This window comes from Aquarana catesbeiana, linkage group LG10, assembly GCF_042186555.1.
Source record: "Aquarana catesbeiana isolate 2022-GZ linkage group LG10, ASM4218655v1, whole genome shotgun sequence".
NCBI classification, from domain to species: Eukaryota; Metazoa; Chordata; class Amphibia; order Anura; family Ranidae; genus Aquarana; species Aquarana catesbeiana.
This window is the reverse complement of record NC_133333.1, coordinates 109382596-109397196: the sequence shown is the minus strand read 5'-3', so window position 1 is coordinate 109397196 and position 14601 is coordinate 109382596. Positions and strand designations below refer to the sequence as shown.

Sequence of the window (14601 nt, the reverse complement as noted above, 5' to 3'; positions counted from 1 at the left end):
ATGTGTGTCAGATATATACGTGTTCATTCTTTCACCGTGTCTTAAAGGTCTTGTCCCTAAAAAACCTCTGCGTCCTGGATGAAAAACATTTCATCATCTGTAAATAGTGTGCAGAATAATGTGTGCCTGACTTGGAAAATAGAACATGGTCACAAAAAAAGATTTTCAGAACCACACAAAGAATCCTGTAATCCGTGGCAAGTGGCTATTACCTTTTGTACCCCCCCCCCCCCCCCCCTTTAGATTGTAAGCTCCACAGGCAGGGCCCTCCTATTCCTTCTGTATTGAACTGTGTTGTAATTGTACTGCCCCCGTTATATTGTAAAGTGCTGGGTAAACTGTTTGCATGATATAAATCCTGTATGCTAATAATACATCGGAATTATCATTGTTTTTCATTCTGGTCTAATACAGGTCAATGGACTTACCTGGTAAAGCTTGATAATATGAGGATGATCCAGCATCTTCATTATTTCTACTTCCCGGTAGATTTTCTCCAAATTTACAGCGTCTAGCTGAGACTTGTCAATAATCTTTATTGCCACCTGCAGATGGAAAATAAAACTATTTTAGGGACGTAATCAGGTTCAGGATTAAAATAAATGCATACAGTGATTGTAGCTGTATTAGTGCACTTGTAAGATACGTGATATAATAATCTCCATGAAAGGAGCTATTAAAGCTGAACTCCAGGGAAACAGATAAATACACCATGGACATACAAATATGAAAGTTGCTTTAGGTGTCAAATGATCTGTTTTTCTATACAGCCAGTCCTAATTTATATAGCTCCTGCCAGACAACATAGCCATATTGATCAACTTATGTTTTTCTACTGGAATGTTTGTCAGTAGAACACCAGACTGGCACCTTGTACTGCATCTCCCTCTCCCAGTCTGAGTGCTGTTGTGCAGTAAGTGACAAGATAGCTTGGCTATTAAAGTGATTGTAAAGTCTTGTTTTTTTTTTTCTATAAAAATAACAAACATGTTATACTTACCTGCTCTGTGCAAATTCACTGCAACAGAGCAACTCAGATCCTCCTCTTCTCAGGTCCCTCTTCTGTGCTCATGGCCCCTCCCTTCTGTTCAGTGCCCCCACACCAAGCAGCTTGCTATGGGGGCACCCAAGCTGAGCTGCAGCTCCATGTGTCCATTCATGTGGCCACACAGCTGTGGTTCAGCCCCGCCCCCCTCTCTCCTGATGGGCCAACTAACTTTAACTGACAGCAGCAGGAGCCAATAGCGTCGCTGCTGTGTCCTAGCCAATCAGGAGGGAGAGTTCCGAATGGCTGAGACACTAGTGGACATTGCTGGACAGAGATGGGGCTCCGGTAAGTATCAGGGGGGGCTGCTGCACACAGAAGGCTTTTTATCTTAATGCAAAAAGATAAAAAACATTCTGACTTTACAACCAATTTAACAAATCATGCATTCCTAGTAGCTGCATTTAAAAATACAATTATTTTTTATGAACACATAACTTCATTGACTTTTTTAAACCTGGAGTTCAGTTTTAAAGTTGAACCCTAGGATGATATAAAAGACACAAGTGAATGCAGCTGTATAGATATTAACCGCTTCCCGACCAACCGCCGCAGTTACACTGCGGCAGGTTGGCTCCCTGCGCAAACCGTTGTAGCTATACATCGGCTCGCAGGATAGGGATAACAGGCGAGCATGCGCGCCCGCTGCACAGCGGGGGTGCCGGTGCTCGTGGCTGACGTTAGCGATGCCCGCTGACCACGAGCGATCGTGACCAGAAGACACAGAACAGAGACGAGTGTGACAGGAGTGACAGATCGTGTGTTCCTATTAGCTAGGAACCACGATCCGTCACTTCCTCTAGTCAGTCCCCTCCCCTTCAGTTAGAATCACCTCCCAGGAAACACAATTAACCCCTCAATCGCTCCCTAGTGTTAACCCCTTCACTGCCAGTGACATTTTTACAGTAATCAATGCAATTTTATAGCACTGATCGCTGTATTAATGCCAATGGTCCCAAAAATGTGTCACAATTGTCCGATGTGTCCGCCATAATGTCGCAGTCACTATAAAAAACGCAGATCGCCGCCATTACTATTAAAAAAAAAAAAAAAATTAATAATAAAAATGCTATAAATCTATCACCTATTTTGTAGACGCTATAACTTTTGTGCAAACCAATCGATATACGCTTATTCCGATTTTTTTTACCAAAAATATGTAGAAGAATACCTATTGGCCTAAACTGAGGAAACAATTTTTTTTTTACATGTATATATATTTTTGGGGGATATTATAGCAAAAAGTAAAAAATAATGCGTTTTTTCAAGATTGTCGCTTTTTTTTGTTTATAGCGCAAAAAATAAAAAACCACAGAGGTGATCAAATACCACCAAAAGAAAGCTCTATTTGTGGGGAAAAAAAGGCGTCAATTTTGTTTGGGTACAACGTTGCACGACCGCGCAATTGTCAGTTAACCACTTCAATACCAGGCCAATTCTGACACTTTTCTCCTACATGTAAAAATCATCATTTTTTTGCTAGAAAATTACATAGAACCCCCAAACATTATATATGTTTTTTAGCAAAGACCCTAGAGAATACAATGGCGGTTGTTGCAACTTTTTATCTCACACAGTATTTGCGCAGGAATTTTTCGAACGTGTTTTTTTTGGGAAAAAAAACTGTTTTGTGTTTAAAAAAAAAAAAACAAAACAGTAAAGTTAGCCCAATGTTTTTGCATTTTGTGAAAGATGAAGTTACACCGAGTAAATAGATACCTAACATGTCACGCTTCAAAATTGCACATGCTCGTGGAATGGCGCCAATGTTCGGTACTTAAAAATCCCCATAGGCAACGCTTGAAATTTTTTTACTGGTTACATGTTTTGAGTTACAGAGGAGGTCTAGGGCCAAAATTATTGCTCTCGCTCCAACGTTCGCGGCGATACCTCACATGTATGGATTGAACACCGTTTTCATATGTGGGCGGGACTTATGTATGCGTTCGCTTCTGCGTGCGAGCACACGGGGACAACGGCGCTTTAAAAAATTTTTTTTTTTTTATTGTTAATTATATTTTATTTTTTTTATTTTGACACTTTTTTGAAAAAAAAAAAAATTGATCACTTTTATTCCTATTACAAGGAATGTAAACATCCCTTGTAATAGCAATATGACATGTCAGGTGCTCTTAATAGTGAGATATGGGGTCAATAAGACCCCATATCTCACCACTAGGCTGGGAAGCCTGAAATAAAAAATAATATATCATAACATCGCGCCCGGCCTCCGACGATCATAGAGACTCCGGGGACCATCTGGTCCGCCGGAAATCTCTATGATCTACATCCGGCGCCAGCGGATCCACTCTCTGCCTCACCGATCGTAACGGTGAGTTGGAGCAAGCACCGGAGGGCGGCGGGAGGGGGGGGGGGACGTCCCCTCTCGCCTCCCATAGGAACGATCAAGCGGCGGAATGGCCGCTATGATCGTTCCTATGGTGTAGAGATTCGCCGGCTGAAACCGGCAATATCTGAATGATGTCTGTAACTACAGGCATCATTCAGATATACCCGCCCAAAGCCCAGGACGTCATATGACATCCGTGGGCTGGAATTAAAGTGACGCAGTGCAGAATCGCAAAAAGTGCTTTGGTCAGGAAGGGGGTAAATTCCTCCTGGGCTGAAGTGGTTAATAGATTAATATTAACAGATTGTTAAATCCAGACAGATGAGCTAATTTCTGTGCTGCTTCTCATTTCATTGTCCAGTCACAGGCTGAGGTGGGTGTGGGACAGCCCTAAATCAAAGGAAGTGAGTTGAATGATGCTGGCAGAGAGAGACATCTAGTGGCAGAAAAGGGTACTGTAGGGAAATCTCTGGATATAATCTGATTATTGCAGCAATAGCTGTTTATTTTATCTTTTAAGGGGCTATTCATTTTTAATTTGTTATTTTTGTTTGGAGTTCTGCAAGCTTTAACAATGATTTTTAATATGTTCACACAGTTGCTCAGGATTTGTACTTGTACTGTTCAGGAACAGACCCTGGATTTAATGCTTTTTTCCCCAGAATCGAAGTCCCATGGCTAAGACCATAATCTGAAGAGGGGATTCCAAAAGGGGAGACATAACTTGATAACAGAAGCAGAGTTGTGGATGACGAGATAGACATACCAGAAGATAAAAGTCTTGATTTCTAAATTCCCTACTCTTCTGATCAAAAGTAGCATTGTGCCATATAAAACATGCCCATGACCACTTCTTAGGAGTCTTTAGCAAATCATTGGAAAAACTATTTTAGGTACAGATGGAAACCTGCTGTAGAAAGGTGCAAAACCGTTCCAGCTGCCTGTCCAAATTTCACGCAGAGCAAGTTGCAAATGGACCAAAAACTGTAGACAAATCCTTTGCCAAGTCTGATTTGCATTAGATATCCCCCCCGATTCTGCCAGGATATATGTTTTTCTTCCTGTCTGTGGGATTATTTGTTGTTTGTCTGTTTCTTTAGGGTGGCAATGACTTGGAATCTTGTGAATATATTTGTCTGGTCATGGGATTGGAAGATATTCCTCCATAAGAAGGTTCCCTTTGTGTGATATATAATAACAGAAGTCAATCTTTCTGATCAATAATGTGTATGAATGCAGAAGCCAAAAATGGTGCTTGCCCAAGGATCTGTAGCTCTAGAAGCTGATCCTGTGATACGCTTTTCTTTTTTTACGCTGTAAACATTTGCAAGGAGAACTGGAGGCAAAAACACAAGTAATGCAATACGTTTTTAATATCAGTTTTTGGTACACAAAAATCCCTTGGCCCATCTTCTACCTGAACACTTGTAGTACATCATAGTTACATAGTAGGTGAGGTCAAAAAAAGACACAAGTCCATCAAGTCCAACCTATCTGTGTGATTATGTGTCAGTATTACATTGTATATCCCTGTATGTTGTGGTCGTTCAGGTGCTTATCTAAAAGTATCTTGAAACTATTGATGCCCCTCGCTGAGACCACCACCTGTGGAAGGGAATTCCACATCCTTGTCGCTCTTACAGTAAAGAACTTTCTACGTAGTTTAAGGCTAAACCTCTTTTCTTCTAATTTTAATGAGTGGCCACGTGTCTTGTTAAACTCCCTTCCGCGAAAATGTTTTATCCCTATTGTGGGGTCACCAGTACGGTATTTGTAAATTGAAATCATAATTTCGGTGCTTGCAACCTTTCCTCATAACTAATATCCTCCAGACCCTTTATTAGCTTTGTTGCCCTTCTTTGTACTCGCTCCATTTCCAGTACATCCCTCCTGAGGACTGGTGCCCAGAACTGGACAGCATACTCCATACCTCTTGTAGAGTGGGAGAATTATCGTTTTATCTCTGGAATTAATCCCCTTTTTAATGCATGCCAATATTCTGTTTGCTTTTGTTAGCAGCAGCTTGGCATTGCATGCCATTGCTGAGCCTATCATCTACTAGGACCCCCAGGTCCTTTTCCATACTAGATTCCCCCAGAGGTTCTCCTTCAGTGTATAGATTGCATTCATATTTTTGCCACCCAAATGCATTATTTTACATCTTTCTACATTGAACCTCATTTGCCATGGTTAATAAGAAGTCCAAAGCCAACTAAAAGCTTTGAGTCTTTTTTTTCCCCCTATTCGTCCTGTTTATCACAGAAAGTAAATCCCCAAATTTGGGTTGTCACAAGTACGAGGGAAATCTTTTTAAATCTGCAGTTCATTACAATATAACCTGATGATCCTGCCCTGAATGTCTTTGTTCTGGCACTCTCTGTTATGGGATGACAATTGTCTCCTAACTGTGCTCCTGCGTTGTCACCCTGTCACATCCACCCTTGATAAAGTCTCCACTTCTTTTGCGCATGCTCAGAAACACGTTACATTCTCCCCATGACGACGTCACGCAGACGGTGCATTCTACAGAGCTCTCCAGCTCACTGGATCATTATTAGTAGGCTGATATTGGCTGGCTCCCTTTCTCCCTACACCGGGTCGTGGTGTACCCACGATCAGGATTCTTCACTGATGAGCCCTCACTGCAGGAACGGTCCTCGCTAGCGGCCGTGTACTGGGTCATCTCCAGCTCCCACCATCACGCAGTGGTGATCTTCTATCGGCATCCATACCTATGAGCTTTATAACCTCTGATTACATGCAAGTTGCTTTAATCCTGAATTTTTAAACTTCATCCAAGTCTATACATAGAGGTTCTTTTTTTTTTTTTTTTTTTTTTGTTCTTTTTTGTTCTCACAGTTACAGAGTTTGCTTCACCTGTTGAGGAAAGCTAGTCCAGGTGTATGGACTGTATTTAATTCCTTACGGTTTCCCTAAACCACGGACAATTTAACACTGAAATAAACTTTTTATTACCCCTTATATTCTATATTTACCCTACCTCATTTACCATTTATACTTCTTGTTTTTCGAAGGTATTAATCCCATGTGCCTATATTCTCTTGTTTCTGTATTTGCATGCAGACCACACTATGACTGGACAACAGGCGATGCTGAGCCTCCAATGAATGAAAGGGGTGGGCCAGGGACAGAGCGTATGATTCCAGTGCAGCAAAGGCTGTGTGTTGTCAAGCCAACAGGAAGTTAGGGGCACACTGGATTTCTTGCAGGTCAGCAGGTAGTTTTCTTGCAGCATTTTTTAATTGTACCATGTAAAATTTGCATTTATTGCATAGATGTACTGAATTTTTTTTCTTTTTATGCTTCTTTGTGACAGCCCTAGGAGGGAAACTGCTCCTTGTTCATTTCTGCACGGTTGTGTGGTCGTTTTAGTTTTAAATTATTCATAGCAGAATTTCCCTTTAAATGTTTAAAATTCAAAACTTTTCTCAAAGGCAGCCAGAAATAAAAGTGAGATCTCGCCTCAATCCAAGCAGTTTCTCCTTTAAAGTTTACAGTAGATGACACCCGGCTTTGCAGGTCATCCATTGCTGGAGGGGCACAAACCACATTCATGTGTTCCAGGCAGTTCCATAAAACACAAGTGTCTGCACATTTAACCCGCCTGCGTCACACACAATACATTTTCTAAGAAATGACTGCCATCTCGATGACCTACATGAAGCACGGTAATCGTAATCCACGTTCAATCATCAAACCTTGCATACCCTTGATAGCTAATCACAAAAACAAACACAGAAAAAAAAAATAAAAAAAAAATGACTGACAATCTCTGGTGACCATTAACTTATTACATTGATAAACTACATATAAAAGGAAGCGATTTCACCTAACAAAGAATATGCATTTATTTCCAAACAGTCTCAAGATTTAAGCTGGCCATACATTATACAATTTTCTTATTCAATTTCCTTTAGATTTACCTTAAACTATATAGTGCAAGGCCCTGCCTGATTGCATACATATTGAAAGTGTTTAGGTTTGACCTCATATTATATGGTTTTGGTAAAGCTACAAGAAAATGGTATAATGTATGGCCAGCCTTACACAGCTCTGTTATTCAGAACAATGCTGTGCTCACCACTTGCAGCCATTCACTCTTAAAAAATTGATGCAAGCCTTTATAGACTATAGGGGTGCCATGATATTTTGTTTCCATCCCCAGCTTGCTAATTGGACATCAGACAGGTAAGTCATCACTCTGCTCTGTCTGTGCTCTCTTAACAGTTTTTTCCTTGTCAACATATCTGACTGCCTCCCAGTCCTGCCCCTCCCTTTCCCAGTCTGAGCTCTGCTGTACAGGGACAGCAAGAGGCTGATATCAAGTCCAATTCAGGTACTTATTTTAAAAAAAATCAAAAAATTATTACTGAATACTGACAAGCATTTGTACCTTTTATACCTGTCTGAAGTTCAGCTTTAAGAACTTCTAAACACAAAAAAAAAAAACACTAAACAAACATGTACATATACATGAAGAGAGAAAGACATAGCTGAAGTTGCTGTCATGCAGCAAGAATAAAAGTTAAAATTAGTTGATAATATACAGTATATCTAAAGCCAAAAATGGATTAACTACTTTGCTTCCAGAGCAATTTTTTTTATGTTTCACACCTGAATTCATGCTATTACTTAAAATCCCCAAACTATACATTTTCTGAAATCAGAGGATATGTAGAATAAAATGGTGCCATTTGCAATGTTTTTATGTTGCATGTTATTTGTGAAAAAGTTTATAAAATGCATAATAACTCTTAAAATAAATAAAATGAATTTAGGGGAAAAACAAAATACAATATTCATGTTCTTGTAAAATCCATCAGATGGGGTTGCACCAAGTAAAAAGATACCAAACATGTCAAGCCGTAGAACTGTTGTCACTTCCAATGACGTTTATAAACGCTCCATGGATGGTAAGTGGGTAAACCAGACCGCTGTAATGTTCTGGCAGCAGATAAAAGTTTCTGCAATACCCTAAAAAACTGGATAAGAACAGAATTAGACAGGAGGACAATTTTTCTTTGTAGATTTTTTTTTTTTTTTAGAGGATCCATTAAAAAGGTTATGTCGAAGTGATTGTAGCTGTAGATTGTAGGTAATTAGTATTAGTACTACTTGGACCCTAGAAGAATGGAGTGAACACCAAAAGCTTGTCCTGAAGATTTTAATCTAAGTGCTAATAAAAAAAAAAATCTCATGGATAGTAGTCTTTTTTTTTTGTTAAATGGTTAGGAATATTTCTAACTAATATATGTGGCGTCTGTAGTGGAGGAACGCTACAGAAATTTCTAACCTTGTAAAACCTCTGTTCTATAACACATACAAGCACATGTAAGCTGAAGATAAAGTTATCCTGTACTTGGCACACACTGTTTATAGAGAGCTATATTATATCCAATACTCTACTGTCTTGACAGCTAGCAGAGCAATCATCCATCTATCCTGACTTTCACATCAGGTCCTGCTACAGCTGAAGTGACATCTGAATTTAAGTTCTGCAAGTACAGACTGTCTTTACCAATCACCAAATACAGAAACATACAGCAGCCGGATTTATACTCCTCTATGCCAATCAATAAATATTTCAGTGATGTCTATAAAATACTGTGGTTACTGTTTTAAAGGGACTAGTAAAGCAAATATACATGTTCCTTTAATATGAAGGAGCTAGGGATAGCATTCACAAAAAAACCCCAACATATAATAATATAGATATATATACACATACATACATACACACACACACACACACACACACATATATACATACATACATACATACACACACACACACACATATATACATACATACATACACACACACACATATAACATACATACACACAAATATAACATACATACACACACAGTATCTCACAAAAGTGAGTACACTCCTCACATTCTTATAAACATTTTATTATGTCTTTTCATGTGACAACACTGAAGAAATGACACTTTGCTACAATGTAAAGTAGTGAGTGTACAGCTTGTATAACAGTGTAAATTTGCTGTCCCCTCAAAATAACTCAACACACAGCCATTAATGTCTAAACCGCTGGCAACAAAAGTGAGTACACCCCTTAGTGAAAATGTCCAAATTTACCCCAATTAGCCATTTTCCCTCCCCGGTGTCATGCGACTAGTTAGTGTTACAAGGTCTCAGGTGTGTTAAATTTGGTGTTATCACTCTCATTCTCTCATATTGGTCACTGGAAGTTCAACATGGCACCTCATGGCAAAGAACTCTCTGAGGATCTGAAAACAATAATTGTTGCTCTACATTAAGATGGCCTAGACTATAAGAAGATTACCAAGACGCTGAAACTGAGCTGCAGCATGGTGGCCAAGACCATACAACGGTTTAACAGGTCAGGTTCCACTCAGAACAAGCCTCGCCATGGTCGACCAAAGTAGTTGAGTGCACGTGCTCAGCGTCATATCCAGAGGTTGTCTTTGGGAAATAGATGTATGAGTGCTGCAAGCATTGCTGCAGAGGTTGAAGGGGTGGGGGGTCAGCCTGTCAGTGCTCAGACCATACGCCGCACACTGCATCACATTGATCTGCATGGCTGTTGTCCCAGAAGGAAGCCTCTTCTAAAGATGATGCACAAGAAAGCCCACAAACAGTTTGTTGAAGACAAGCAGACTAAGGACATGGATTACTGGAACCATGTCCTGTGGTCTTATGAGACCAAGATAAACTTATGTGGTTCAGATGGTGTCAAGTGTGTGTGGCGACAATTGAGGAGTACAAAGACAAGTGTGTCTTGTCTACAGTCAAGCATGGTGGTGGGAGTGTCATGGTCTGGGGCTGCATGAGTGCTGTTGGCACTGTGGACCTACAGTTCATTGAGGGAACCATGAATGCCAACATGTACTGTGACATACTGAAGCAAAGCATGATCCCCTCCCTTCAGAGACTGGGCTGCAGGGCATTATTCCAACATGACAACAACCCCAAACACACCTCCATGACGACCACTGCCTTGCATGTCTCCAGACGGGCCCAATTTGGACATTTTCACTTAGGGGTGTACTCACTTTTGTTGCCAGCGGTTTAGACATTAATGGCTGTGTGTTGAGTTATTTTGAGGGGACAGCAAATTTACACTGTTATACAAGCTGTACACTCACTACTTTACATTGTAGCAAAGTGTAATTTCTTCAGTGTTGTCACATGAAAAGATATAATAAAATATTTCCAAAAATGTGAGGGGTGTACTCACTTTGGTGAGATACTGTACATACAAATGTAATATATAATTCATTTTTATGGATTTATTTTTTTCCAGCAAAGAACCTGCAGTTGAAATTACTTTGTTCTGACACTTGTTATACATCAAAAGGACTCAGTAATTGTGGGAAAACGTTGCTAGTGGTTGAACAGGAACTTAAGTTATGCTTACCAGAACAATCCTAGTCCCCACTCCCCCCTTGAAGTGGGATTCAATAAGTCCCTAAAGTAGAACGCCATCTACGGCCTTTAGGTTTTGTCTGTAAAACGTGTTTGTGTGTCTGTGGGTGGAGGGCAAACACCTTTGTACAATTTTTACTACTGCTCTGCCTCCTAGTAATAGAGATCTTCCCTAACTTCTTGTCCTTCGTCAATGGTACAGAAAGTGAAAAAGTTGTAAGCAAAGTCTATAATTGGGATATAGAGAGCAATAAAAGTATATTTAGTACAGTCGGGAAGGGTCAGACCCTCTATTAGATTTGTACTGCTTTCTCTATTTTTGTATTACCATGAAATTCCCTAAGTACCAATACGAAGATCTAAATGTTTCTGGGTTTTAACAAAAAAACATGCTAAATATAATGAAAAAAAAAAAAAAAAAAGTTATACTTACTTTTTCTGTACAACAATATTGCACACAGAAAGGTCCCTTACACCCTCTTCTGGCAGTTCCCGTTGGCGCTGTCTGCTCCTCCCTCTTTTGGGTGCCTCCTTTATAGCAAGTCAGGTGCCAAGGAGGAAACCTTGCAGGCGTGCTCCTGAGAAGGGCTGCCTGTATCCATAGCCACACTCAGGGCCTGTAAGCCACACTCCCCTCCCTCATCACAGGAGTTTGACTGAATGCAGCAGGAGCCTATGGCGCCACTCCTCTCAGTTTCTCCTGTGGCAGCAGGAAGTGAGTGGTGCTGGAGCAGAGACAGCCCTGGAGTGGTGACATGGAGCCAGGTAAGTGTTTGGGGATTGGGTTAGGACAGGTAGGTAGGCTTTTTTTATCTTAAAGAGGTTGTAAAGTCAAGTAACACTATTTAACTACCTGGCATCCGCGCTATAGCCGAATTACGGCTACAGCGCGGACCTACATTCCCGGGAGGCTGTCATATGACGTCCTCCCCTGTGCACGCTCCCTGCGCACGCCTTCAGGGCGCGTTGTGATCACCGAGTCACTGAGACTCGGCTGATCACCGATCTGTGTAAGGGGCCGGTCCCGGCCCCTTACCATGTGATCAGCTGTCAGCCAATGACAGCTGATCACATGATGTAAACAAAAGATCGGTAATCGTTTTTTTTTTTTTACTCACGCTGACAGCGCGAGTAGAAAAAAAAGCCGATCACCGGATCGGATGTGAGGGACATTGGTCCCCAAGTGGAAGAGGCACATCTGCCTCATCAGTGCCCAATAAAAGTGCCACCTAATAGTGCCCACAGTGCCACCTAATAGTGCCCACAGTGCCACCTAACAGTGCCCACAGTGCCACCTAACAGTGCCCACAAGTGCCACCTATCAATGCCCACAAGTACCACCTATCAATGCCCACCTGTAGTGCCAATCAGTGCCACCTGCCAGTGCTGCCCATCACTGCCACCCATCAGTGCCCATCACTGCCACCCATCAGTGCCCATCACTGCCGCCTATCAGTGCCCATCACTGCCGCCTCATCAGCGTACATCAATGAAGGAGAAAAATTACCCGTTTAAAATTTTTTATAACAAAATATAAAAAAATAAACTTTTTTTAAAAAAAAAAATCAGTTTTTTACATTTTTTTAATAAAAAGTAAAAACCGCAGAGGTGATCAAATACCACCAAAAGAAAGCTCTATTTGTGGTGAAAAAATGATAAAAACTTCATTTGGGTACAGTGTTGTATGACCGCGCAATTGTCATTCAAAGTGCGTCAGCGCCGAAAGCTGAAAATTGGTCTGGATAGGAGGGGGGTTTAAGTGCCCTGTAAGCAAGTGGTTAAAGAATTGCATAGCTAAACATGAGCATCTAATAGATCCATCTTCGTAATTGTAAAATAACTTGCCTTGATTTGCTTTATCAGCTTTAAAACTGCAGGTCACGTGATCACTTTTCATTCCTGAGCAATTCACGGACCTGCAGATGGGCATATCTATATCACAGCTTCATGTCATAACAGGAAGTGGCAGTTGCCGCCGGGTAGCCATGTTCCATAGAGATGAAATGCAATCCTTAACCCAGCAGCATTACGTCACTTCCCCTTTCCCTAGCCGAGCTCTGAGAGTTCAATCACAGGATGAGGGATGAGGGATGGGGGATGGGCAGGGGGTGTGGCTTAAAGCTGACCACAGAAGATGCAGGCGCGCTATGCGCTTGCATAGAGTGCCTGTATCTCTGAATGGGGTGACAGAGGACGTAAACTGACCACACTAGCATGGATCTACTTCCATTTTTAACGTGGTCAGTTCAATACTAGGAAGAGGAAAACTGGCATGATCAACCAGGTAATACAGAAGCACTCTAAAGATAAATATGCTAATAATATAAAAAAGCATATAAGCATACATTAAAAAGGGACAGATACAGGCATTGTTTTTAGGGTTACAAACATTTTAAAGTAGATCTATAGGCAATGTTTTTTTCCCATTTTGGATAGAGTAAGGGAGGGTTATAACCCGTTTTATTTTTTGCCATCTGTGCTCCTTTAACCACTTGCCGACCGGGCCATAGCTGAAAGACAGCTACAGCGCGGTTGGCTTATTCTGGGTGGACGTCCGTGTGACGTCATCCCAGAATGTGGCGCGCATCCAGGAACATCCGCGAACGGATCACGGTAAATAGCTGCTGATCGCGGCTGATTACCACGTGATCGTTCCGTCAAATGACAGAGCGATCGCTTGTAAACAAACCGGCGTCACGTCATGACGCCGGTTCCTCCCTCCCCTCTGTGTACCGGTCGGTACAGTGCGAGGGGAGAGGGGGAGAGATTGCAGCAGCACTGTGGGCTGGATGTTTAGTGCCCACAGCGCTGGTCACTGCCAATAACTGCAATACTCTACAACCCTGTGCAACGCTCTGCAACGCTGTGCAACGCTGTGCAACACTCTGCCAATACTCTGCCATAAATTTTAACAGAAACAAAGAATTTTTTTTTTAATCGAATGTTCAGTCTTTTTTTTATTCATAGCGCAAAAAATAAAAAACCCAGAGGCGATTAAATACCACCAAAAGAAAGCTCTATTTGTGTGAAAAAAAGGACAAAAATTTCAGATGGGTACAGTGTTGCATGAGTAATTGTCATTCAAAATGTGAGAGCACCGAAAGCTGAAAATTGGTCTGGTTAGGAAGGGGGTTTAAGTGCCCAGTTGTCAAGTGGTTAAAGAGATTGAAGAGTGCTCCTTCACTTCCTGTCCCATAGGCAAAACAGGAAGTGGAAGGAAAGCCTTGCAAATTAAGGAAATCCCTTGGGAACCCCCAGGCCATCAGAACTCATTGGAAGATTTTCCCTGTACCACTTTTCTGGGGGGCAACCCGAAATTTGGGATTTTCTTTTACTTTCAACAATAATGACAAACAGGACAAATAGAGGAGGTGCATCTCTAGAATGGGGGCACAGACAGCAATAAAAACTGACAGGCGTTCCAATCCCTCTCTACTCCAAAACTAATATCCAAAACGAAAGAAAAGTTAGATTTTAATGCACAGCACATATTACGACAAAAGGTTTAGCCTTTGGAACCACTTTAAAGCAGAACTTCAACCCAAAGTAACTAGATAAAAATAAATTGCTCATTAAAAAGATAAAACAACAAAACCAGCCTTTCATGTAAATCCAGCTTCAATCCAGAGATTGTGCCTGCAGTACTTTTTTCTACCACTGAATGTCCTCAGTCTGATGGCCAGAATCATTGGACACACTTCCTCTGAGGCCAGGTCATACTGTATCCACCCCAGCCTGTGACTGGACAATGATAGGAGATGCACATGTCCC

At 41.3% G+C, this 14601-nt stretch overlaps 1 protein-coding gene across 1 annotated transcript in view; it reads right to left on the bottom strand.

Moving 5' to 3' along the window:
• Window positions 1-14601, bottom strand: part of SIK2 (salt inducible kinase 2) — a 210806-nt gene that overhangs the window by 124379 nt on the left and 71826 nt on the right. The window contains exon 2 of the mRNA XM_073602422.1: window positions 429-545. Coding sequence (XP_073458523.1) covers window positions 429-545 — 117 coding nt within the window. The remainder of the gene's footprint in view (window positions 1-428; window positions 546-14601) is intronic.